We start from the raw sequence: 24,956 nt of genomic DNA, 5'->3' as shown, positions 1-24,956 counted from the left end.
CACACCTTCCCACTGAGGCAGCGGCATGCGAGAACCCTTCCTGTGAGCTGCAGGGGGGCAGTCCTGACCAGAGCCTCCTCAGCTCCTCGGGGCCCAGCCAGGGACTGTCCCTTGGACCAGGTGCACCTTCCAGAAGAAGCCTTCTGCAGGACCGAGGCCCGTTGCCACCAAGGGGTTCATGTGGCACAGCAGACCTGGGCTCCGTGGGGTTTTCTGCGGCCGACCTTTCGTCTGTACATGGTACGCCTTGTGATAGGGCTGTTGAGAATGTACCCCATCCAGTAGTTCCCAAAGGCACAACACGTGCATTCCTTCAATCCGTCGGCCATTCTCGCCGCCCTCGTTGGCACATGCTCACTCCGCCGATGGTTCCATTCGACCGTACAAGGAGCTCTTATCCCTTGGATCCCATAGAGCTAGGTCTTCAAAGAGCACAATGCTCCGGTCTTTTTCTACTGTAAACTCTCTCACTGCCGTGGGATCAGTGCTGACTCACAGTGGGTTTCTGAGATGGTCGCTGTCCACGGGAATAGAAACCCCAGTCTTTCTCCTGAGTTGCTGCTTGTGGTTTCGAACTGCCGTCGATGAGGATCGCAGCCCAACATGTAGCCACTACGCCACCAGGTTACCTTGTAAGTGCAGTGAAGCTCAATGCATGTTCACTTTTAAGGAGCCTTCTGGGGGTACTTCCCACTCAAGTTTTGAAGATTCTCTTAGGGCAATGGTTTCAGGGACTCATCTGCTCTCCGTGGCTCGAACCTGGGGCCTGTGAAAATTGAAATTCTGGTCTCCATCGCCTCCCTTTTGACCAGGATCCTCCTAAGGGGCCTTGGATTAAAATGGTGGCACTGCCACACTAGTGGTAGCCGGGCACCATCCAGTTCTCCCGATCTCACGGCACAGGATGTTCCAGATCCCCTTCACATTCCGGAATCCCCTTGTTCCTCTAGTGTCCCCATTGCTGCCCCTTAGCTGGTCACCGGTGCTCTTTCTTGACCTCAGACACTACCCGGTGAGGGAGGAAGTAGAACCAAAGCCCTAACAAGGTATGAGGCCAGTTACCTGGGATGTCCCGTGACGCCCTGCCTCAAACCCTTCCGATCAAGAAACCAAATCCCACCCTGTATGAAGGTTTCACATACGCAGAGTCGGCAGCGATTCTTTTTCTCCATTATTGTAGACACATCAATACCACAGCTTTTACCAATTCAACCTTTGACAGGTGTGCATCGATTGACAGCAAGTACACCAAGTGGCCGTGGAAGCCAGCCCTTAAGCAATGCGATGTTTTTCATCCTCATTTACTGCCCTCCTCTCTCAGCAGCTCTGGTCCCTATACATTTGCCTTTGCTTCTCTGTTGATGTAAGAGTGGCCATGCGATGTCTGTCCCTTTGTGATGGCCTGGTTCCATTCAGCACGTGTCTTCCAGCCCCGGCCGTCCTGCAGCGCGTGTCAGACTGTAGGGGTCCGCTCGCTGTGTGTGCTCTATCCGTCTTTATCCATCTGCCGTGGTCCGTGTGCCATGTTTGTTTCTCTGTCTCACCACTTGCCGGTCATTTCCTTGTATTTGGGGGCTTGCCTGTTTCTGCGATGCAGGAATATATGCCCCCAGAGGTTCAGATACCAGCTGGGTCACCCCTGATGGGTGGGTTTCAGCAGGGCTTCCAGACTCACAACAGACCCTGAAGTAGGAATAGACCATCCATTTCTGATGAATTAGTCACTGAACACCTTATGGGCTGCGGCAGAACACCGTCAGATGCAGTACTAGAAGATGCGCCCGTTCGACACAAGCAGAATTAAGTGTTTTGGAAGAGGTTACACATTGGGCTGTGATCCACAGGTCCAAAGTTCAAAACCCTTCGTGTTGGCCTGCTCAACGTGAAGTCCACCTGAATGACGTGGATGGAGTGAAGCTTTCAGGACCGCCGTGGTCCGATGGGGCACGTCCCCCACAGGAGAAGAGGCAGCGGAAGCAGAATCAGTCATCAGGATGTGAAACACACAAAGCATCAATCTAGGAAAAAGGGAGGTCATCCGAAATGAAAGCAGGCCCCATAAGTGTGTCCCACCTGAATTTAAAGGCCATCTCAAGAAAAGACGTGATGTACCCCCCATGGGACAAGCTGTGGGTGACACGCGACGGAATCAAAAGACGAAAACCAAAGAAAGAGAGAGAGAGAGAAGCGGCATGGGTGTCCACGGAGACTCTGAAAGTGCCCTTGAAGATCGAGCGGTTACAGCGAACAGCAGGAATGGTAAAGGAGCTGGCCTGAACAGGTCCCAGGGCCGCTCAGGAGACGAGGTGAAGGCTGGTAATGAACTTCACAAAGAGCTGGAGTGAGGACCTCAAAGGGGAGCCCACAGTCTGCTTCCCTTAACCTGAAAGAACGGAAGGGAAAGTCAAGCCTTCAGCCGGGACACTGAGGTCTCTATGGGAAAACTATGGAAGCATCGCAGACAGATGGAAAGAATACAGAGTCACTGTGCACCGAAAAGACCTAGTCACATGCCCGCCTTTTTAAGAGGTAGCATATAATCCAGAATTTATGGTATTATAGGAAAGTCCAAGCGGCATCGAAGGCGTTGATGAAAACAAGACTCCAGGAATTGATGAAATACCAATGAAATATTCCCCCCAAAAAACAAATGCAGCTCAGAGTTTCTCACGAGTCTATGCCAGGAACTGTGGATGACAGCTACTTGGCCGATCACCTGGAAGAGATCGTGATTATTTATCTCTCAAGGAAAGGTGAAAGAGTTCCCTATTATATATGAGGGGGTATTGCCCCCCTAAAAAAATGGGAAAAAACTGCTGGGCAGAGCTTTCATAATACATACCCCTCCTCCCCCCCAGGCGGGCATCCCTGTGAGTTTCTGAGACTGTAATTCGGTATGGAAGTAAAAACCCTTATTTTCCTCCCGTGGAGCTCTTGGTGGTTTCGAACTTCGGACTTGTGGATCACAGCCCAACATGTAACCTCTTCCAAAACACTTAATTCTGTTCATGTCGAACCTGTGCATGGACCAAAAGGTAGCTGTGCTAACAGAACGAAGTAGCACCCCGGGGTTACCGTCAGGAAAGGTGCACATCAGAGTTGTGTCCTCTCGCCCTATTCATTTGATCAGTCGGCTGATCAAATAATACAGGTGAGACTATAGGAAAAAGAATATGCAGCATCGGGGTAGGCGGAGGGTCATTGAGAACCTTCACCATGCAAGCAACACAGCCCCCAGTGCTGGAAGTAAAGGGACTTGAAGGTCAAAGATGAAGGTCAAAGACTCGGCGTAAACCCAACACTCCAAACTCGCTGCCATCAAGTCAGTTCCTACAAACAGCCACCAAAAGGCCTCACAACTGGACCAAGAGGCAACATCAAGATAAACAGAACAGACTGAAGTGGTCAGGCATTTCGTTTTACTTAAATCCACAATCAACACTCATGGAGGCAGCAGTCAGAAATCAAATAATAACATATTGCATTGGGCAAATCGGCTGTACAAGACCTTTTTAAAGTGTTAAAGAGCAGAGAGAGAGAGAGAATATAGAGGTATCACACACACACACATCTTATATGCTCAGTGGCCATTTGAATGTCCCCTTTGATGAAATGCCCATTCAAGCCCTTTTGTCCATTTTATGTTGGGTTATTTGTCTTTCTGTTGTTAAATTGTCAGGATTTTGTGCAGGTTTTGGTTATTAGATTCTTATCAGATACATGGTTTTCCGAGATATTCTTCCAGTCAGTAGCTTATCTTTTTTTTTTTTTTTTTTTGGTGAACAGAAGTTTTTCATTTGTGTGAGCTTCTATTTATTTACCTCGTCCCTTGCTCCTTATGTTCTGCTTATTCTACTGCATCATCCGTGTTGAGCTAGACCTGACTGCAGGGCCCATGCTGGTTCTCCTAAGAACGGTTACGGTTTGGGTTTGCACACCTAGGTCCTTAATCCATTTTGAATTGGGTTTTGCATATGGTATGAGGCAATAATGTAGTTTCATTTTTTCTGCCTGTGGAAATCCAATTGCCCCCCTCAGATGAACTTAGCACCCTTTCAAAACCCAGGTGACCGTAGATATGTAAGTTTATCTCTGCATTCTCGATTGTATTCCTTGGTTTCTGTGTCTGCTGTGCCAGTACCAGTCGTCAGAACGCCCCCATTGTTGTGGTTTAAAATCAGGACATGGGAGTCCCTCTGCTTCGTTCTCTCTCGACACTATTTTAGCTGCTTGGAGCCTCTTGTCGTTCCACATAAAACTGAGGAGAGATTTTTGATCAGGATTGCCTGTGATCTCTCTATCATTTGGGTAGTATCGATATCTTAGCATTTACAGTTTTCGAGTCCGTGAACCTGGACTGTCTTAGCATTTATCTAAGTCTTCTTTAGTTTCAGTAATTTTCATTGTGTAAGTCCTTTTTGACCCTGATTGTATTTATCCCTAAGTATTGTACTCTCTTAGATGCTACTGGAAATGGGATCGTTTCCCAAGTTCCCCTTCCATATTTTTCATTGCGGATAAATAGAAAGCCACTTTACTTGGTTAAACTTGTACCCTGAAGATTTTCCCCCCGAAATTCTTCTATTAATTCTAGATTTTTGTTTGCTTACTTGCTTTTTGGCTCTAGCATTTTCTTTACAGAGGGTCATGGCATGTGCACATAGAGGTCATTACGTCTTTTCCTATCTGAATGCCTCTTATGTCCTTTTCTTGTCTCCTTGCTCTGGCTAGAACGTCTACTGTCAGTGGTTCTCAACCTTCCTCAGGCCGCGACCCTTTCATATACTTCCTCATGTGGTGCTGACCCCCAACCATAACATTGTTTTCATTGCTACTTCCTAACTGTCGTTTTGCTACTGTTATGAATTAGGCAACCCCTGTGAAAGGGTCGTTTGACACCCCCCCCAAGGGGTCGCGACCCCACAGGTTGGGAACTGCTGGTAATACTGAGTTGACGTCGTGAGATCAGGTGCCCTTGTCGTGTTCTCAGCTTCCAGGGAGAGCTCTCAGTCTTTCTCCACTAAGTATAACGTTGACTGTTGGCCTTTTTATATACTCTCGAATCATGTTGAGAGACTTCCTTTCTTTCCAGTCTTCTTGAGGGTTTTCATCCCGAGAGAGTATTGGCTGGATTTTATCCAATGCTTTCTCTACCTCCATGGAGATGATCCTGTGGCTCTTTTGATTGGCTAGTGTTGAATCACCCGATAGTCCTAGAATAGATCCCATTTGGTCATGGCGTCTGATTGAATGCTGTCCTTCAGAATTAGATCACCAGACTCTTCTTCCAGGACACCTCAGACTGGATTTGAACCTCCAACCTTGCATTCGGCAGCCAGCATGCTAGTTTTCGTACCTTGACTCAGTCTACGGTAGCGGTCCCCTCACCTCCTAGCCTGTGCTTGGCTTTATGATCTTCCGAGTCCTTACCGCTTTCAGAAATTGCGCTCTGTAGCTAGTCCCCTAATGTCTTACCACGCCTTTCCAGAATGTGCGCCGCATTCCAGCAAGGACGTTGTTGTGTTTGTGATGGTGACTCGCCCCTGGCACCTAGCTGGCACCTGGGAAAAGCTCAGAAAGATTTATTAAGTGAGTGAGTTTCTTGCCATGGCCTTGAAGCTTCTTTCTGTTCACAATGCCCCAGCTAGCTTCTCTCTGCCCCTCCCTCTCCTATTGGGGCTTGGCCAACAGGGACTTGCAGGGTCACTGGAGAAGTTCTGTGTATGCCATTCGCACCCCTAGGCAATACGTGCCGCCTCCCTCCCGCGGCGCACTGCCCACCACAGCATCTGCTCATGGGTGGGCAGCAGGCAGAAGGCTACGCTGGCCCTCTGTGCTGGGCAATCGGCATCTCGCAGGTCTACATCGAGCAAAGGCTTTAAGCCGTGGGCTGGGAACCACGGAGGATACAAAAATGACTCAGATGGCCTTTTGTCCAAGGGTAGGGAAACGGAGGCATGGCAGGCAGTTTTAAGGGACAAGAGGTGGTACAATCAGGGGCCCCCGGTACCAGGCTGCAGGGCAATCAAAGCCTTCTCTAATGGAGCGTCGGGGTGGTTGGGGTGGGGAGGGGCCAGTCACAGTGTGGACCGCAGCATGGATCGGGGAACAGGACGGAGCGGGTTCTGACTCGGAGGCCGGCCAGGTAGTGGAGCGCCCGGGCAGCGGAGTCAGCGGGCGGGCAGCCTTGTAAACAGAGGGACACAGACACTGCCTCTTGCTCACTCGCTGGGATCGGGTTGACCCACAGGGCAGAGTGGAACTGCCTCTTGGAGCTGCCAAGACTATATCTCTTGACAGGGGCAGAAAGCCCTGTCTTTCTCCAGAAAGAACTGTGCGATGTAGCACCGATGAAGAACACAGCTTTCCCCAGATCCTGGATGCTTCCTCCCCCCAACTACCATGATCCGAATTCTACCTTGCAGGGCTGGATAGGGCAGAGGTTGTACACTGGTGCATATGGGAGCTGGAGGCACAGGGAATCCAGGGTGGACGATACCTTCAGGACCAGGGGTGTGAGGGGCGATGCTGGGAGAGTGGAGGGTGAGTGGGTTGGAAAGGGGGAACTGATTACAAGGATCCACATGTGACCTCCTCCCTGGGAGACGGACGGCAGAGAAGGGGGGAAGGGAGACTCTGGATAGGGCAAGATATGACAAAATAACAATCTATAAATTATAAAGGGCTCATGAGGGAGGGGGAACGGGGAGGGAGGGGAAAAAGAGGACCTGATGCAAAGGGCTTAAGTGGAGAGCAAATGCTTTGAAAATGATTAGGGCAAAGAATGTACGGATGTGCTTTATACAATTGATGTATGTATATGTATGGATTGTGATAAGAGTTGTATGAGCCCCTAATAAAATTAAAAAAAAACAACTGTGTTAGCCCAGGGAAGCTGGAAAAACGCATTCAGGGATGGTCATGTATGTATAAGAAAGAGCTTTATATCAAAAAGTCGTTGAATATTGAGAAAACATCCCAGTCCAGTCCAGATCAAGTGCATAAGTCCAATATTAGCCCATGTGTCCGAGACCAGTCTATAAATGCCTCTTCAGACTCACGCAACACATGCAATGATGCTGAATACAAGAAGATCACAGGCCAGTGGGTGGATAGTCTTGTGGATCCAGTGGCGGTGGCAGCCTCTCAGCGCTGGCAGGGGTCTCCACATGGCTCCTCCAGCTGCGACTGTGTTTCCATGTGGCTTGTCAGGGGGATGGAAAAACAGAGAGTGTGTGTGTCCCGCCTCCAGGGAGGAAGACAGGAGTTCCCTGAATCCTCAGGAGAAGGCCCTGCCCACACAGAAGCCTCATTGGCTATGCCCTGATGGACAGGCTAGACTCTGCCCCTTCACTCATCACACCCTCAGGCTGACACGAGATTGTGTAACGGACAAAAGAACTCTGTGGCCACGAGTTTTCACTTCCTGGCTCTGGGCCTCTTAGGGGAGGAGAGGTAAAGGCCACCAGTGTGTGGCCGTGGGTGGGACGGGGACAGGGCACAAGACCTACCTTCTCTGCCTCTAAGGCACGGGGGAGGAGGAGGCCTGAGACACGGTGGATGCTCACTGGATGCCTGGTTCAAAAGTTTTCAGGGTCCCTCACCTAGCATAGAAGGCTGTAGGATGGTGTGGGGGGCCCTGGAAAGCACCCTTCCGGGAGACAGACATGCTGGTTCCCAGGGCACGGGCAGGGCACCCATAGATGACATGCTGTCTGAGGGGGGGAGTGCATCCTCCGCGTGGCCCTGCCCCACTCCACAAACCCTGAGCCCCGCAGTCACGTCATTCTGTGTGCGTCAGGTGGTCCTCTGCCTAGCAGTTCTCTGGGGAAGGAGGTGTTTTAAAAGTGCTGAGTGAGGCTGTGGTCCCCTCACCCCCACTACCACCCCATCTGCCTCCTGCCCCTGCCCTGGAGTACAAAGATGATGGCAGGGTGGGCAGGGTGGCAGGGCACTACCCGAGTCTGCCAGGCCTTGGAGGCTCCAGGCCTCAGGGGCACAAGCCTGCCTTGGGGGCAGCGTGATAAGTGACTTAAAGCATGAGGGCTTGAATCCCAGCTGCACGGAGGGGAAAAGGCTCCTCATTTCTGGTCTCTGTCTCCCGGAGTGTAAGGCAGGGGGCGGGAGGGGGAGGGCGCGGGGGACGGGGGCAACGCCAAAAGCCGTCCTGCCTCCCGGGGAGGTGGTCAGAATTAAAACCATGCCATCATATGATGCATACCAAGTGATACGTTAAGATGTTGGGTAGCTGTGGGTGCGGAGGGCAGACACAGAAGATGAGACGGGGTGCCTTGCACTGGCTGGCTTCTTGTCCAGGCCCCGGAATAGGCTCCAAGGTTTGCCAGCCCCCACCCTGGCCTGCCCTGAGGGAGCCCACAGCCTAGAGGGCAGAGACACTTCGGGGAACTGCTTCCTCCAGGAGCCATCAGGGCTGGGATGGGTGGGTGCCGGCTGAAGCCCTAGCCCAATCTTGGGGTTTAGGCATGGCTTCCCACCAGGCGGCAGGAGAGGGGCAAGGAGCCAGACAGAGGGATCAGAGGGCCGGCAATGGAGCTGGGAGAGTGGACAAAACAAGACCTGCAGTGACCAGGGAGGGCGGGAGGCTTTCTCTGAGTCCTGGTCCTGGGGCCGAGCCGTGGAGTCGTCAGCTTTGCTGTGCTGCCATTCCCAGACACAGGCAGGACCCCTGAGTTGGCCCCCTACATCGACGCCTGCAGCCCCCAGCCCTGGTGGACCACGGAGACAGCTTTTCATCTTCTTATTATTCTGCTTAATGCATTTGAGAAATGAAAGCTCTCCTCTCCTCTTCGCCGGTCATACATATTTCATACGGTCATTAGATGGTGGCACCAAATGACTCACAAATCTTCCCTGGTCAGCATCTCTGCCTGGGCAGGCAGGGAGAGGCCTGGGGAAGGGGTCAGTGTGGGACCGGTGGCTGGGGTGTGTGTGTGTCTGTGTGTGCATGTCACAAGTCACCTCATCTCCTTGGGCCTCAGCTGCTTCAGGCTCCCGGGTGGAGGAGATTGCTTGAAGGGACCTTCAGGGCCTTACTGCCCTGACAGCCAAGTGTAATTCTGCCGGGTACCCATATATGGCATGGCCCAGGGAATCAACCCCTGTGTGAGTTGGCCCAGCCCCTCTGTGCCCACACCACACTGCAGCACTCAGCTGTCTTCTCTGCTCTCTGAGCCCCGCTCTCCCCTCTGCCCTGGCCTTTCCCCCTTGCTCCCCTGCCCTCCGGTCCCCTTTGTCCCCTAACCCATCTCTCTGTCCCAGCACTTTACCTCCACCTGCCCTGCCCACCCCACCCTCATTCTGGAGCTCAGCCACTTGGAAGAGTTTGAAAGGGGTCTGATGGGCTGGGTGCTGCCCATGCCAGGAGGTGAGCCCAACGGGGGGTCTGCGTCCTGCAGCTTGACCTTCAGTCCGGAGCCCTGAAGGTCACTTCCCGAAACCATTCTCCTTGACAGAGGAGCTGAGGGAAGCTGCTGGACACATAGCAGCCTTCACTGTGTCTCGGTGGAGACCAGGCCGCGGTGATTGTCGCCTAATTCTGCCACGGCTCGCGGTGACTCACTGATCAGTAGACCAGAGAGCGTTTCTGGTGAGCAGGTCCCTGCCAAACCCAAGCTCACTGTCATCTAGTCATTCTGACTTCTATCAGCCCTCTATCTGGTTTCCAGGCTGTTTCATCGTCCTCCAGGGGAGTGGCTAGTGCTTTCAAACTGCCACCTTGGGGTGTGCATCCCACCGCTCCCCAACAGCACCAGCAAAGCTCCTTGGAAGGGTCCTGGAAGGGAAGGAAAGAGGTTTGACTATGGGAAGCATGGGTCTCCTCAGGCACCCTTCCTCCTGAGAGCACATCCCTGCGTGGGCCACAGAGGCAATCAAGGGTGTGGGCTCTGGAGCAGAACAGCGCTGGACCCCAACCCCGGCCCTGTCCCTTTTCCAGCTGGGAAGACTCGGGTGAATCATTTACCCGCTCCGTGCCTCGGTTTCCACATCTGTCAAATGGAGCAGTAATCCTAATCATAAGGGAGCAGTGGTGGCTCAGGAGCCCCAGCAGCATCATGGTTACACAGTGTGCTCTAACCACAAGGTCAGCAGTTCAAAACCACCAGCCACTTTGTAGGAGAAAAACGAGGCTTTCGATTCCTGTAAAGAGACACGCTCTCAGAAGCCTGTCGGGCAGTTCTACCCCGTCCTATCCGCCCCATGGCAGTGAGTAGTGGTGGGTCCGCGGGTGAAGCTTGCCTTCCCTGCCGGAGGCTAGTGCACTGCATGGGGGCTCGCCTGTGGCTGTAACGTAACGGAGCTTCCAGACCAAGACAGACTAGAAGGCAAGTGCTGGTGACCTGCTGCTGAAACACAGCCCACGAAGGCCCATGGACCGATCACAGCAGTCCAACCCACAGCCAAGCGTGGGTGGTGGTGTGGGAGCTGGCCAAGCTGTGCTCCCTTTGATGTGAGGGAGCTGCTCCCTGCATGTGTCTAGCCACAGCCGCAGCCGCAGCAGACCTGCCTCCGGGGCTTCAGTGGCAACGAAACGGGGCAGTGTGTGTGGTGCCCATGGACAGTTGTTGAGGTCATCGGGAGCAATGGCTGGGGCGGGCAGGGGGTCTGTTCAGAAGCCAGTCCTGGGTAAGTTCCCCCACGCACACATCTCTTGTTGCTCCTTCTACGGCCCCTGCTGATGTCCTGTGTTGTCCTTGGAGCCTAGAGAAGCCATAGAGGGGGCAGGGGTCCACATGGACTCTACTGGAACACACTGGTATGCCGGGGGTACAGCAGAGACCAGGCACCAGAAGCAGCGCTGTCGAACCCAGCTGCCCTGAGCCACCCACAATGGCATCTTTCTGAACAGCCAAGTGTCTAGATAGCCAAGATCTCAGCCAACTGGGTTTCAACTTTCTTTTTTTCATTTGAATCATTTGGGTGGAAATGTATTATTCACTCATCTGCCTTCCTGAACTGAATACACCGAACATAAATTAGCTTTTTCATGAAAATTCAGGTTTATTATAATGAACATCAGATTTAATAGCGTTCATAGACTCCCGGAGCTTTAAAAGGGAACCTCAGAAAATATTTAGTACAAAGGTTTTTAAATATCTCCTCAGCAGCGGAACTTGTATGCAATTGCAGTGTCGCAGAGAAGCTGGTGCATAGAACAGACTGATAGGGACCCCAAGGTCAGCCCAAGGCCTTGCTCGGCTGGCCCTGGGGGTAGGTCCTCACTTGCTCAGCTCCAGGGTCGGGCCTGGGGAGGGAATAGAGTCATACCTGGGACACTATAATGTAGCATGTGCTTACTAAATAATCCTTGAGTGGATGGACAGGTGGTGTCAGCGAGCCTGTCCCATGAATTATGACCACACAAGGGACACAGCAGACGCCTCGTGGCCACAGTGACCATAGTCAAACCCACCTGCAATGGCAGCAGCCCCCTGGGAAAGGAACTGGTGGGTAGGGAGTTTGGCGTGGGCGGCCTAATAGGAATTGCCGAAGGGTGGAAGTGAGGAGGCCAGCTCCTGTCCTACTGTGTGAGACTGGCCCACTCTGAGTAGAGATGGGCTGCACTGAGCCGCACGGAGCCTCGGCTTTCTCATCTGTGAGATGGGTGCAGTTCTCCATACTCACATGGGATGGTGTGAGGATAAAGGAGGTCATAAAGAGGTCATAATTACTGTACAGGCCACCACCGTGTTACAGCTGTTAGCTGCTAACAAGGTGGCCCCCAGCTCATGGGAGCCTCAGGCGTAGTGCAATGGAACACTCGCTGGGTCCTGGTGACCGGTTGTCCGTCAGATCGTTACAATCCACAAGGTTCTCGCTGGCAGGTTTTCAGAAGCAGATGGCCAGGCCTGCTTCCTAGAACACCTCCGTCTGGAACCTGTGGGAACCTGCACAGGAAGTGCCTTGGCCAAACACCACACCTAGTCCTCCTGCGCGCAGGGCCACAGTTCTGCCCCTGACCACCCATGCCCTCAGGACCCTGGTGCAGATTGGCAGTGGCTAACATGACATGAGGCCAGAGGGTTAGTAGAACCCAGATCCTCTGGAACGGCACCCTCCACCAAATGCATAGAAAATCCCACCAGGGCCAACGAAATTGTGTGCGGGCAACAAGCCTGGCTTTGCTGGCGGAAGCAGACGTCTCAGCTGGGCCTGGCGGTCCTGACTTCCCCTTCTCTCCTTTGCAGGCCACGGACAACGATGTAGGCACCTTCGGGGAAGTCAACTACTTCTTCACCGATGACCCTGACAGGTGAGGCCCTGCCCCAGCACCCCCACAGTGGCCCTCTGCCACGCCCAGGCTCTGGGGAACCTCAGCTCCCAAGGAGTGGGTTGTACCCACTCCCTGATCAAGCACTGGCCAGGGAGCCAAGGCCCATGGGCACTATTGTCCCTGGCTCTGGACTCGAGTGTGGCTCCATCGTGGTCAGGTCCCCTAAACTCTCCAGGGCACCATGTCTCGGACCCTCAGAGGACAGCCCGTGACCATGGGGGTGACGGCTGTGCCGCTGAAAAGACTTGGACTTGCCAGTGATAGCGCCCCATCGCCATCATCTCCGCCACCTCTTCTCCCAGACGCCGTTCGCCTCCATGCAGCGTTCTAAGGAGGCGATCTCATGCCGTCCTCACAACTAAGCACGCACGGGAGGGGCTCGGGGACCGCCCGGAGTAATGGATGTGGACCCTGCTGCTCGGGGAGATGACGACACTTGCCCAGAGCCCCCAACTCGTGAGCACCAGCAGGACAAAGAGGCCGAGCAACTGCTTTGGGCTACACGTCCTTCCTCCCGGCCGGAGTGGGCTCGCACTGCACTGCAGGCATGAGCCACGGCTTGCCTCGCAGCCTGACCTGGGGCAGCGCAGTTGGGAACATCTCTCGCTCTTGACTTCCTACCGCCTTCAGCTCTTCGGAGCCACACGGGGAAGCCCTCCCTTTTTTTTCTTTTCTTTTTTTTTTTTAAACATGATCAAAGGCCAAGTCACATTCAGAAGCCGGCAGGTCTCTTCCCAAAAGGGAACTGTCTGCCGCCCTCACTCGGGAGCGCAGCAGGATGAGTTGGCTAGTGTCTGTCAGGTTGGGTTACCGGTGGCCGCTGTCCTGGGAGATGGTTGGATTTGCCTGGTTCTTCTCTGCCCTCTGTGGTGGGGGCACAGGGACGGATCGGCCGTGGGATGAACACACAGAGCACCCCTTCTCTTAGGGGGCCTGCAGCTACACAGACTTGTCATGATCATCCTGGGTCTGCTCGTCATTTCCTTCTGCCAGGCTGTCACTGAGCCTTTTCAGCCTCAGTAGCTGGTACACCAGCCCAGACCCGAGCACATGTCAGCTGACAGCTCCAGTAAGGCCCCAGGAGAGGCGTGCCGAGGAGGCAGAGAGGGAGACGGTCTCCGTGGACCGTGCTCTTCCCAGGAGTATGTGCTAGCTCTTAGCCAAGGCTCAGAAGGACGGGGCATCAGGATTGCAGGCAGGTGTGTTAAGAACCTGAGGTATGCAGATGACACCACCTTGCTTGCTGAAAGTTAGCAGGACTTGAAGCCCTGGCCGATCAAGATCAAGGATTGCAGCCTTTGGTGTGGATTATAACTCAATGTGAAGAAGACACAAAAGCCTCACAAGTGGACCAGCAGATAACATCATGATAAATGGAGAAAGGCTGGGATTTCCTCTTGCCTGGATCCACAATCGATGCTCGTGGAAGCAGGGGCCCAACATCAAGCAGCCCGTTGCATCAGGTAAATCTGCTTCACCAAACCTCTTGAGAGTGTTGAAAAGCTGGGAGGTTACTTTGAGGACTGCAGTTCCCCTGGCTCAAGCCAGGGCATTTTCAGTTGCCTCCTATGCATGTGAAAGTTGGACACTGAACAGGGAAGACCGAAGAAGAATGGATGGATAGGAATTGTAGGGCTGGAAGAGAGCATAGGAAGTACCATGGACTGCCAAAAGGACAAATAAATCTCTCTCAGAAGTTCGACCAGAATGCTCCTTAGAGACAAGGATGGTGACACTTGACCTGACCTACCTTGGACCCTGCAGAAGACCATCATGCTGTGTAAAGTAGAGAGGGACTGAACAAGATCAACTGACAAGTAGGAACCATTGTGAGGATGGCGTGGAACCGTGTCGTGTTTCCATCTGGTGTGCCAGAGGGTCACTGGGATGGGTGGGAACCAAACTTGATGGCGCCTGACCCCAACAACCCCAAGGCTCTGGCTCCCTAGATGGAGCAGCTGGTTAGCACCCTCCGCTGCTAACCCAAAGGTTGGAGGTTCAAGTTTACCCAGCGGTGTCTCCAAAGAAAACCACGGCAAACTGCTCTGAAAACTGACAGGCTCAGCGCAGCTGCAACAGCTGCCGCGCACGGGGCTCCGTGAGTCGGACTGACACACACCGCTGGGTGTGGTACTCCGCACTCGGCCCTTGAGCAGAGGACAGAGACAGCGGGATTGTGGACCCTGTGGCTACAGCCACTCTTTGATATCTAAATATCATCACTAGGCAGGGCCAGGGGTTGATTACAGGAGGCGGGCCATTCACCTGAACGTCTCCCGTGACTTAATCAAGCTACCTGGTCACTCCTTCCCTCGTGTGATCCAGACCTGGCCCATTGCTTGCACTACCCCTTTTAGACATAACTGTCTCGTTTCCTATAAAGCAGTGGTTCTCAACCTTCCTCATGCCACGACCCTTTAATACAGTCCCTCATATTGTGGTGACCCCCAACCCTAACATTATTTTCGTTGCTACTTCATCACTGTCATTTTGCTGCTGTTATGAATCAGGCGACCCCTGTGAAAGAGTCGTGCGACACCCCCCACCCCCGAAAGGGGTCATGACCCACAGGTTGAGAACCACTGCTGTAAAGAGTTCCAGTCTCGGGAACCCACAGGGCCTATTCTACCCTGTCCTAGAGGGTCACTACGAGTTGGCATCCCTTCTATGGCAGTGAGTTTGGTTTTGAGTCTTGGCTTTTTTCCAAAATCAAACATTCCACCATTGAGTCTGTTCTGAGCCGCAGAGGCCCTGGGGGCGCTTTCCAGCACACTGTACACCTTTTTGGGAGCAGGCGCTTCCTCTTTCTCCCTGGACCAGCTGGTGGCTTGAATGACTGGCCTGGCGTGCTTTCTCCCCTCTCCTCCTTTCTGACTGCCCTCGAGTTGATTCTGACTCACGGCAGAACCGCCCCTGTGACTTTCCGAGGCTGTAACTCGGTGCAGGAGCAGAAAGCCTCAGCTTTCTCCCACACAGTGGCTGGAGGGTTTGAACTGCTGACTTTGTGGTTAGCAGACCGAAGGCGGACTTTGACTTCGCCCTCTTCTCTGTTTGCCCCCTTGGGCAGGGGTGGGTTGGGATGCATTGGTGCCCTCTCACCCCGCCCTCCCTGCCTGCACAGGTTCTCCCTGGACAAGGACTCAGGGCTGATCATGCTGATCGCCAAACTGGACTACGAGATGATCCAGCGCTTCACCTTGACTGTCATCGCCCGGGACGGGGGCGGCGAGGAGACCACCGGCCGGGTCCGGATCAATGTGCTGGACGTCAATGACAACGTGCCCACCTTCCAGAAGGATGCCTATGTGGGCGCCCTGCGTGAAAATGAGCCGTCTGTCACGCAGCTGGTGCGGCTGCGGGTAAGAGGCCAGGGCGTCCCTCCACCTCGCCATCCATCAGGTCCTCCCGCCCCTGTGCTTCACGCCATGTCCCTGGTTACTGAGCGGTGCCACACAGTGCCTCCCTCCACTTAGCTGTCAGGTCACGCCTTAGTCGGTGGATGCCCCATCTCTCTCTGCAAGACCTAAATGTGGAGGACAGCTCTAGGTGGAGACCTCTTCTAAGTCATTAGTACCTGCTAGAACCGGGACTACTGCTGGGGAAGGGGCCTCACGGGCCCCGGGACACAGCCCCATCGGCCAATGGGCAGCGGGGCTGGGGAGATGGGCACCCGGAGGCACGGCCATTAGCAGCAGAGGCAGGCCGAGACCATGGGACTCTGTCCTTCTGCTGCTGCCGTGCCCTTTCACCACTCTGATGTCCACACCCCCGCTGCCACTCCGACCGCCAGGACCCAGAGCCTTCACATAGAACTTGTTTCTGAAGCCAGTGAGGACAGAGGCGAGAGTGGAGGGGTGGGCATGGGGATACACTGAAGACAGGGCCATGTGTCCACCCAGCATGCCATGGTGCTCATAGGACCCCGACTTCCCCTCCCCACCCTTCTCTGCTCCAGCCTGGCCCAGGGTCGTGGGGTGCCCTGAGACTGTGAGGGGCTGAGCAATCTGGGGAAACGCTGAGTGATGTAGCCAGAGACAGCCCTGACATCACTCCAAACGACTGCCCCAGCCGTCTGTGCGTGCGTTTATTAGACCCCACTGTGCGTCGGTCCCTGGGCTGGGTGCTAGGTGAGCAACAGCAGTCAGCTAGTGGGAAGGTCTTCTCTCCTGGGCGCACAGTCTAGCAGGGCAGGCAGAAGTCAAACCCACCACTGCAGTCTGGTGCAAGGTTTGGATGAGAGCCCAGGCTTTAGTCAAGGAAGAGTTCTGCTGGTTGGGGGTGTTTGAGCTGGACCAGGGGTCAGTCATGCCAGGTACAGGGTGACCTTTGCCTTCAGGGTCAACCCCAGCCTCCCCCACTCTTCTCAGGCCCATTCCTTGCCCTGTAGGTTCCCCAGGCTACCCATGTACACCAAGGAGCCCTGGTGGCCTAGCCGGCTAGACCTCGGGCTGCTAACCACAGGTCAGCAGTTCAAAACCACCGCCTCTCCTCAGGAGAAGGATGAGGCTCTCTGCCACCCTAAAGAGCTACAGTGTCAAAGACCCACAGGGAGGAGTTCTACCCTGTCCTCTAGGGTCACAGTGAGTCAGCATCAATCCGATGGCCGTGAGTTTATTGAAGCGAGTTTATTGAAGTCCATACACACCTGCGCACAGAGAGGGAGCAGGTGGATGTGGGGCCCACCAACTAAGAGTTGCTTCCAACTGAGTGTCGAGGGGACTGGATCAACCCAAAGAAGGGGCTGTCCTTTGTGGCTCTGAAAGAGCCCAGTGCCCACCTTCATGGGGCCACCTTCATGGGGCCACCTCTTCTCTTCCTTCCAGGCGACAGATGAAGACTCCCCTCCCAACAATCAGATCACCTACAGCATCGTCAACGCCTCTGCCTTTGGCAGCTACTTCGACATCAGCGTGTATGAGGGCTACGGAGGTGCGTAACCATATGGTGCTCAGGGGGCGGGGTGGGGGAGGGGCCCCTTTCTTCCCCCAGACCCTGTGGCCACTCAGGACACTGCCTGGGTGCTCAGCCAGCGGCACAGCAGTCATCAGAGAATGCCGTTCTGCAGGCTCAACTATGGCTCTTTCTGAAAGTAGAAAGTCCCATCTTTCTTCCACGGAGAGACTGGTAGTTTCAAACTGCTGACCTCACAGTTTGGAACCCAGCAGGTAACCACTGGGCCACCAGGGCACCGTGTCTTTGTGCAGGCAGGTCTTTCTCCAGCTCTGCGGCCCACAGCCAGCCCTGCAGCAAGCAAGCATCTGATGTTACTAGACTCTTCATGGGCCCTATTTCTTACCAAGGCTGCCTGGGTAGATCCAGCAAGTTTTCCCAGTCCTTGGCTGGTCCCATGGCCTTCCCCTAGCCTTCCCAACAATTCAAAAGACCAAACCAGTTGCTGGCTGGTCTACTCGGCCTCACACGGCCCCTTGGGTTACAGAGTAGAACTCACTCCATAGGCCCGGTCACCAGGCCTTTTCTCCACACTACCTCTGCATGGGCTTGAACCACCAACCTTGGGGTCTAGTTGAACCACTGTTCTGCTTGGGACCCAATCCCTAGAGCTCTGATGGGGAACTGCAGCCATAACCTCAAGGCCTTCAGCTCCAAGAGACCATCTCATTTTCAGATGAGGGACAGGCCGAGGACACACAGCACAGCTCCCAGGGTGGCACTTGAGGCCCAGGGTGCTCTGGCTCTGGGCAGCCTCGCCTACTTTACCATCTAGTACTCCCCTCCCACAGGAGGACCCAGCCTCTGACCCCCTCTTGGTGGTGGCCCAGCACCTCCATGCGTTCGCAGAACCTGTTCTTTCTACCAGAAAGCCTCCCTTCCCTGCCCCTTCACCCTGCCTCCCTTGGGCAGTAAGGCCCTTACCTGCAGGCTAATATTAAAGACTCTTCCAAGGGTCCCTGCCCTGGAAGACAAGGTCAGGTGGCCCTGAGCAATGGGATGGCCAGGCCCAATGCTCATTGTCCCCCCCCCCCCGCCCACAGTGTGTCCAGAAATCAGCCCCTGATGCTGCAGCTTGAGGACCCGCACCCACCTGCCTGTTGAACACTCAGCAGTCACATGCCTCCTCCAACAGGGGACCCCCAGGGTGTGTGCTACTGTCTGGGTGCCTTACAGACCATTCACACACCCTACCCCACACCCGATATGCCTTCCCTTTCCTCCACTGCCATCCAGTCAATATGCCCTCCTGCTCTTCCGCAGAGAACGCACAGCCTGGCTCTGAGTAGTCACGGTGGGTTCAGGCATGGACAGTGGGGGCTGTGGGACATTTGAGGGCCATGGCATCTGTCTCAGCACCCCCAGGTCCTGCCTCTCAGTCGACATCTGGGATGGAGCCACCTCCAAGCAGGGTTGTGCTGAAGCTGAGGCTGAGGGGTGCTGCCCCACAGACCCGGGTGCTCCCGCTCTAAGGCCCAGAGCGGGTTACTGGTGAGGGGGGGATGGAGAGGAGAGGGGTGCAGGGAAGAGAGGGAGGGAGGCGGCAAGAAAAGTACTCCACCGCTCGACCCCCGGTGCTGGGCAGACGCTGCGCTGGCCTGGAGGAGGGGTCACGCCAAGGGAAGGGCCGGGGCCTAAGCAGCAGCTTCCAGGCTGCTCAGTAAGGCCCCTCGGAGGTCAGGCCAGGTGAGCAAACCTGGCTTCCTCCTCTGTAAAACATGGCTGCTCCTCACTGCCGCCTTGTGGTCAAAGCAGGCCCCGGCCTCACTAGCCATGCCTTCTCTGCCCCTCGGGATGCCGTGCTGGGTGGGCGTATGTCTGCTGACAGGGGTCTGGGTCCCGTCCCCATCATTACAGTGATCAGCGTGAGCCGCCCCCTGGACTATGAACAGATACCCAACGGGCTGATCTATCTGACGGTCATGGCCAAGGACGCAGGCGACCCGCCTCTGAACAGCACTGTCCCTGTCACCATCGAGGTGTTTGTAAGTACCCAGGGGCCCTGGCCTTCCCCTTCCAACAGCGCTGGTGCATGTTTCCCCCGGGGGTCCTGGGCCTGCCTGCACCCGGCAGCAAGGACTGTCCCCACATTTGCTGGTTCACCCCATAGCTGAGGCTGGCCCCATGCAAACCTACCATTGCTATACTGGGGGAGGCCCATCCCCCTGCCCTGACATCACCCCTGGGGCTCAGGACTCCCTCTGAGGGGAACAGGGGCTGGGGTCAAGCAGGGGGAACAGGATGGCAGGACTTGGAGCCACATGTGGTGAAGTTCGAGGAAATTACTGGAAGGTTATCTTTTCTCTCTTATCTCTCACTCCGTCCACCCCACCCACCCCCTTTTTTCCTTCTTCATTTCCACTCCTCTGAAGACCTAAAGGGGCCTGCAGGCCCACCACAGCTTGTCTGACATGAATATCAAGCACACCTTAGCGCTCTCATGTCGGGAACGATCAGCCGCTGAATCCATCTCCACACTGGCTCATTGGCCCCAGGCTGTTCCCCGAGCGGTCTCAGGATGTGGAGCGTGGTCTGACAGCCGGCCGCGCCCCCCTGAGGCCCCCCACAGATGGGAGCATGTCTGCAGGCCGCCCCTCCCACGGCAGGCAGGCAGAGTGAGTGTGTCACCCTTAGGTCCCTAAGGACCGGCTCAGTGGCAGGCTAGGGGATGCACGGGTTTGACGCAAGCTCAGGAAGATCGTGCCCAGAACAGGCTTGCTGGAGAGCCTTCTTGTCTCACACCAACAGCCTTCAGCGCTGCCCAGACCCGGCTTTTCGCCAGCCTCGTCCTCTGGACCTGAGACCCACCGAAGCTCCTGGGCCTCCGCTTCCCAGGAGGGGCCCTTGTCTGGGGCCTCTTGCTTGCTGACTAGGTGAAGCTGGAGGGGACTGGGAAATCAGTGATGATGGCTGGGGGAGAGCCTCCTGGTAGGCGTGCGGGTGCAAGGATCTCTGGGTGGGTGGCCTCTGCAGAACAGGGACAGGAAAGCAGGGAGCAGAGTCTGGGGCTTGCCTCTACAGAAGAGCACCATCAGCTTCTAGAGAGGCGCCTATCTTCAGCACCCAACCTCCCGCCCTCACTTAAAACGCAGAGGGTGGCCCCAAAGAGTGGCCCCTGCCACTGATGTCTGAGTCCTTGTGTTCTGAGAACTGCCCTGAGCCTGGTCCCAGCTCCCAACCCGCCCTGAGCCTGAGCCTGGCCCCGCTCAGAGTCTGGACCAACTCTACCCACCCTCTTGTCCTGGGTGCTTGACTCATTGGGTGGTTCACTCTCAGAAACAAAGTAGCTTTTCTCATGGTTCTGGAGGCAGCTAGGTTCAAAGCAGGGCCTGGGCCATGTTAATTCCTTTCAGGACCTCTCAGCTTTCTGGTGGCCGCTGTCCCTGTGTGGCATCTGCCTTCCGCCCGTGTGCCTCTGCATTGACCTGCCCTTCCCTAGCCCGGGGGTGGGGGGGTGGTGTTTCCCACAGCAGAAGAGAGCGTCCACAGGCCCAGGGGTTGGTCTTCAGTATACCCTGCCCACCCCCACCCCATTGGAAGACCCAGTAGGACCCAGGGTGCTCTCTAGGCCAGCCTCCCGCTCTCTGTCCACGGCAGGGGTTCCCCATGGGCAAGACTCCACAGCAGGTCCTGGCGGATATGAAGACAGGGAGGAACCTACTCCCCCACGCCCTCCCCCCAAAGAGGCGATGTGAATGGAGGAATGTGTGTGGCTTGGGATGTTTGTGGGTTTGTGTGACCTGCGATTAAGACTTGCCCTCTCAGACCCTCCATTTTTGTCCCTACCTCCTGAAAATAAGAATTATCACGGCAGCTGCCTCGTGGGCTCGGGTCTGCTAGGAAGGGGGGTCTCCAGGTTGAGGAGACCACCTCACTCCATAAGCCACGTCTGCCCAGTCAGAAGGGGCACCATTTTGAAATGCGCTGGGTGTGTGCGGGGGGTCAGCGGTAGCAGGCAGCTCTCTGGGAGGGCCTGGCGACAAAGGCTGAGCAGGACCCCAGCCGCAGGCTTCAGCGGGGCAGTGTCCACGGCCCACATTTGAAAAGGTCACCGCCTTCAGGATGATTTTGCATGTGGGTGATTTTTAAGTAGCTGTCACTTGGCTCAGCTGCCACCTCCCTCCGCTAAAGGGATTTTCTCTCAAGTGAAAAGAAAACGGAAAGTGGGGAAAAAAGCAGCTGGTGGTGGTGGCACTTGGGGCACAGGGTGGGGTGGGGCAGGGGAGGCAGCGCCAGGAGTCAGGGCTCAGGAGGAAGGAGGGGGCGGCGAGGAGCGCTGGCGACTCCTTCTCATCCACTGCTTGTTGGTTTTTAATAAAGAAGTCAAACTCGGTTTGTAGATTTCCCATTAGGGGACAATAAGCTTTCGGAGCGGGAGCCACTGAATTAGAACTAATAGCAAATGCAGCGCCAGGATCCGGGGAAATATCACCGCTAATAAGTTCCTGCCTCGTTCTCTGTCACTGACATCCGCCGCCCCTGTTCCGTGCAGCCAAGTAGAAGGTTTAAACACACACCTCCCCGGACACTCATGCCACACCATGGGCCAGGGCCAAGTGAGACCCCAGGCCTGCGGCTTTCTGAGGTTGACGAGAGGGCCAGGCTGAGGGCCAGAGCCTAGGACGGTGGGAAGCTCACTGGCATGGGGCCCATCCTGACTTGTAGCGCCCCATCGGGCAGAGTAGAACTGCCTCTGGGTGTCTGAGACTGCGGCTGTTGGCAGGCGTAGAGAGCCCAATCCTTCCCCCTAGGAAAAGCTGCTGGTCTCCCACCCCTGACCTTGCACTTCGCAGCCCACTGCACCACCAGGGTGGGAAAGGGACCCTGAGTCCCCAGCAGGTAGGTTCTCTGAAACCCCAGTGTGTGAGGCAGGCAGCCCTGGCTCCCGTCTCCCCCAGGCTGGCTCAGCCATCTTGACTGCAGCTATGGGCACCAGACCTCGTGACTGTAGAGAGCTTCCGGTTCCTGGGGAGAAGCCTGGACCAGGCCTGATGCCATCCTGTGGGTCTTCTTGATTGTCATGTGATGGAAGAAGATTCCCAGGCCTTTCCGCAGTGCAGCTGCGTGGGTTTAAGTTAGAAGGGGGTTGCTGCCTAGAGATTGCCTGGTGGGAGAAGGAGTGGGTGACTGAGAGTGTCCTCTGAGCCCCTCAGGAGTCGTCCCCAGCTGGCCCCGCAGCAGAAGGGAGAACTGAGTCCCATGGGCCAGCGAGGCTCCCTCCAACAGGGGACAGGAAGCCTCTCGCCGGGTGATTGCAAAAGGCAGTGGCAAGGATGAGAGTCCTTTACAGCAGGGACGTTCTCCTCTGATTGACGAGGGAGAGGCAGGCGGCGGAGGAAGCAGGGGAGCAGGAGAGACAGCTGCTATACCTGGCCCTCCTTCCCAGAGCCCCCCCTCCTGCCTGGCGCAGCACACACACCCTTCCAGCCATGGTCCCTTCTCACCTGCTCACCAGCGATGATGCCGCACCAGGTGCTCGCTCCATGCAGTGTTGGCAGGTGGCCTGGCCCTGGGCAAGGGATCTGGCTGGGACTGCTTGTAGCCAGCCCTGGGGCTGGAGCTCGGGCGATGTGCCCCCTGTGGGGTGCTCAAACTTCTGGCTCTCCTGGGTTATGGAGCTCCTTTCTCCCCTGGTTTCCAGAGGGGCTCCCGGAGTCTTTCTTCCACCGCCACCTGGCTGGATGGGCCGGTCATGGAGGTGGGCAAGTGAGGGTGGGCGTGCAGCTCTCAGCTAGCGCCAGCGACGGGCATGGGGGCTGCAAATGGGGAAGGGGGACAAGAAGAACTAGGGGTCTAGGGGTTTTGAGAAAGGATAGAAACTTTGGGGGGCTGGGAACCAGGAGGGGTGAGGAGCATGGGGAGAATTGGGGAGCTGGGAATTATGGGCAATTCTAACTGCTGCCTCCTGCCCCTACTTGACCTCCTCCATCCCCTCGCCCTTCATTGACTCTGTATGTCTTCCCAAGACCTGTCCTTCCTCCTTCAATCATAGCCCAGTCAGAAGGACTCCTGACCACTCCAGTAGCCCCACCTGAGCTCCTCGGTGCCCAGCCAGGCGCATCTTGCCCTTGAGCTGGCGGGTCTGCCTGCCTTTCAGCTCCTACCAGCTGTCTGTCTTCCTTCCAGGATGAGAATGACAACCCGCCCACCTTCAGCAGGCCCGCCTACTTCGTCTCTGTGCTGGAGAACATCATGGCAGGTGCGCGTGCCCGGCACGGAGACGGGTTGGGGGGTGGGGGGTGTCAGTCGTGCACACACCAGGTGGGGTGGGCCTTCCTTGTGCCTGTGGCCTATGTCCACACATCCTGTGGCAAGCAAAGGGGGTCTTTAGAGAAGTCTAATTCCTGCCAGCCAGCAGCTGTTGACAAAGCCCCCACGATGTGCAGATGCCCACCCTGGGCAGACCTGTAACTTGTCCTTGAGGTCTATCTGCCCAGGAGGCTGCGGTGGGGACCTTCAGGCCTGGGCCTCACCAAGCTAGCAGCTCCTTTCTAGTCTGGGGGTTGGCAGGGAGGGAAGTGGGGGTGTGTGGAGGGAGATGGGGCTGCCTCCCCATTGGAGGACCACTCCTGCTTTGCCCCAGGAAGGTTTCCTCCCATGCTCACCCAGGTGAATGAAATGCAGCTACCTCTATCTGTAGGGCCCTGTGTGAAATACAGGGATGGGGTTCCTTGCCCACAGGCCTTTAGGAATTTCAGGACACTGAGCAGGGCGCTTCTTGGAGAGGGTCCCTGGGGACTGCAGAGTGGGGGCCCAGGCTGGGGTGATGTCCCTGGAGTCTGTGCCCCGGCCAGCAGGCTGGGTGGCAGGAAGTGAGTGTGAGCCTGAATCGCAGAGGCAGGACCTCGGCACGGGGAAGGCTGACCCCGACGAGGAAGCCCAGAGGTGGGGGCGGAAGGGCTGTAGCCAGACGTGAAAGGGGAAATGAAAGCCATGTGGTCCCTCTGCTGAAGAAGATAAAATGAGCTGGAAATTGAGGACGATACATGTAGATGGGCTTAATAGGGAGCTTCATTTCTTTTAGATTCAACGTTAAAGCAGATAATTTGACGGTGCTTAATGCGGTGACCAGTCAGGCAAAGCTGCAGGACAGGCTGTGGTCTGCCCAAGGCCTGTGCCCCACTCCTCAACAGCCCTGTCCCCGCACAGTCCAAGGAACTCGGCCACAGGCGTGTCAGCTAGGCCTCGCTGTCTCGGGGACACCCCAGCGGGCGGGCTTTCGGCTCTCCGGGGGCTGGTCGCTGGGAGGAAGGCACTCATGTCCTCCTCACCGGCCTGGGGCTGTGAGCGCAGTGTGAGTGGCCCCTGCTTGTCTTCTGGAAGGTGCCACGGTGCTGTTCCTGAACGCCACGGACCTGGACCGCTCCCGGGAGTACGGCCAGGAATCCATCATCTACTCCTTAGAGGGCTCCTCCCAGTTTCGGATCAACGCCCGCTCCGGTGAGCCCCGCTCCGCGCTCCACCCCCCACCCCCACTCCCTCCAGTCCCTTGTTTTAAGCAAGCCAGCTCTGCACACCTGCTTCCGTCTTCCCTGGCCCCAAACCCCCAAAACCCACAGCGTGAGCTTATCCACTAAAGGAAATCAAGACCAAAGATGTCTCAAATGTGTGACAAAGACCTGGTGGCATGCAGGAACACCGCTGTTCAAGCCCAGAGTTCCTCTCCCCCCACCCCTACCCCATCCCCATTTCTCCCCCTCCCCCCTCCATCAGC

General features: G+C 55.8%; 1 protein-coding gene across 3 annotated transcripts in view; it reads left to right on the top strand.

The window, feature by feature from the left end:
• The window catches only part of CDH23 (cadherin related 23), a 410,239-nt gene that overhangs the window by 247,769 nt on the left and 137,514 nt on the right, over window positions 1-24,956 (top strand). For all 3 annotated transcript variants that reach the window (XM_075533399.1, XM_075533398.1, XM_075533397.1), the window contains 6 exons: window positions 12,207-12,271; window positions 15,414-15,651; window positions 17,116-17,221; window positions 19,100-19,227; window positions 23,369-23,441; window positions 24,566-24,682. In XM_075533399.1, the coding sequence (XP_075389514.1) occupies window positions 12,207-12,271; window positions 15,414-15,651; window positions 17,116-17,221; window positions 19,100-19,227; window positions 23,369-23,441; window positions 24,566-24,682 (727 nt within the window). The remainder of the gene's footprint in view (window positions 1-12,206; window positions 12,272-15,413; window positions 15,652-17,115; window positions 17,222-19,099; window positions 19,228-23,368; window positions 23,442-24,565; window positions 24,683-24,956) is intronic.

This window comes from Tenrec ecaudatus, chromosome 16 (genome assembly GCF_050624435.1).
Source record: "Tenrec ecaudatus isolate mTenEca1 chromosome 16, mTenEca1.hap1, whole genome shotgun sequence".
Taxonomy (NCBI): Eukaryota; Metazoa; Chordata; class Mammalia; order Afrosoricida; family Tenrecidae; genus Tenrec; species Tenrec ecaudatus.
Note: the sequence above shows the minus strand (reverse complement) of the source record. Positions and strands in the feature narration are given on the sequence as shown.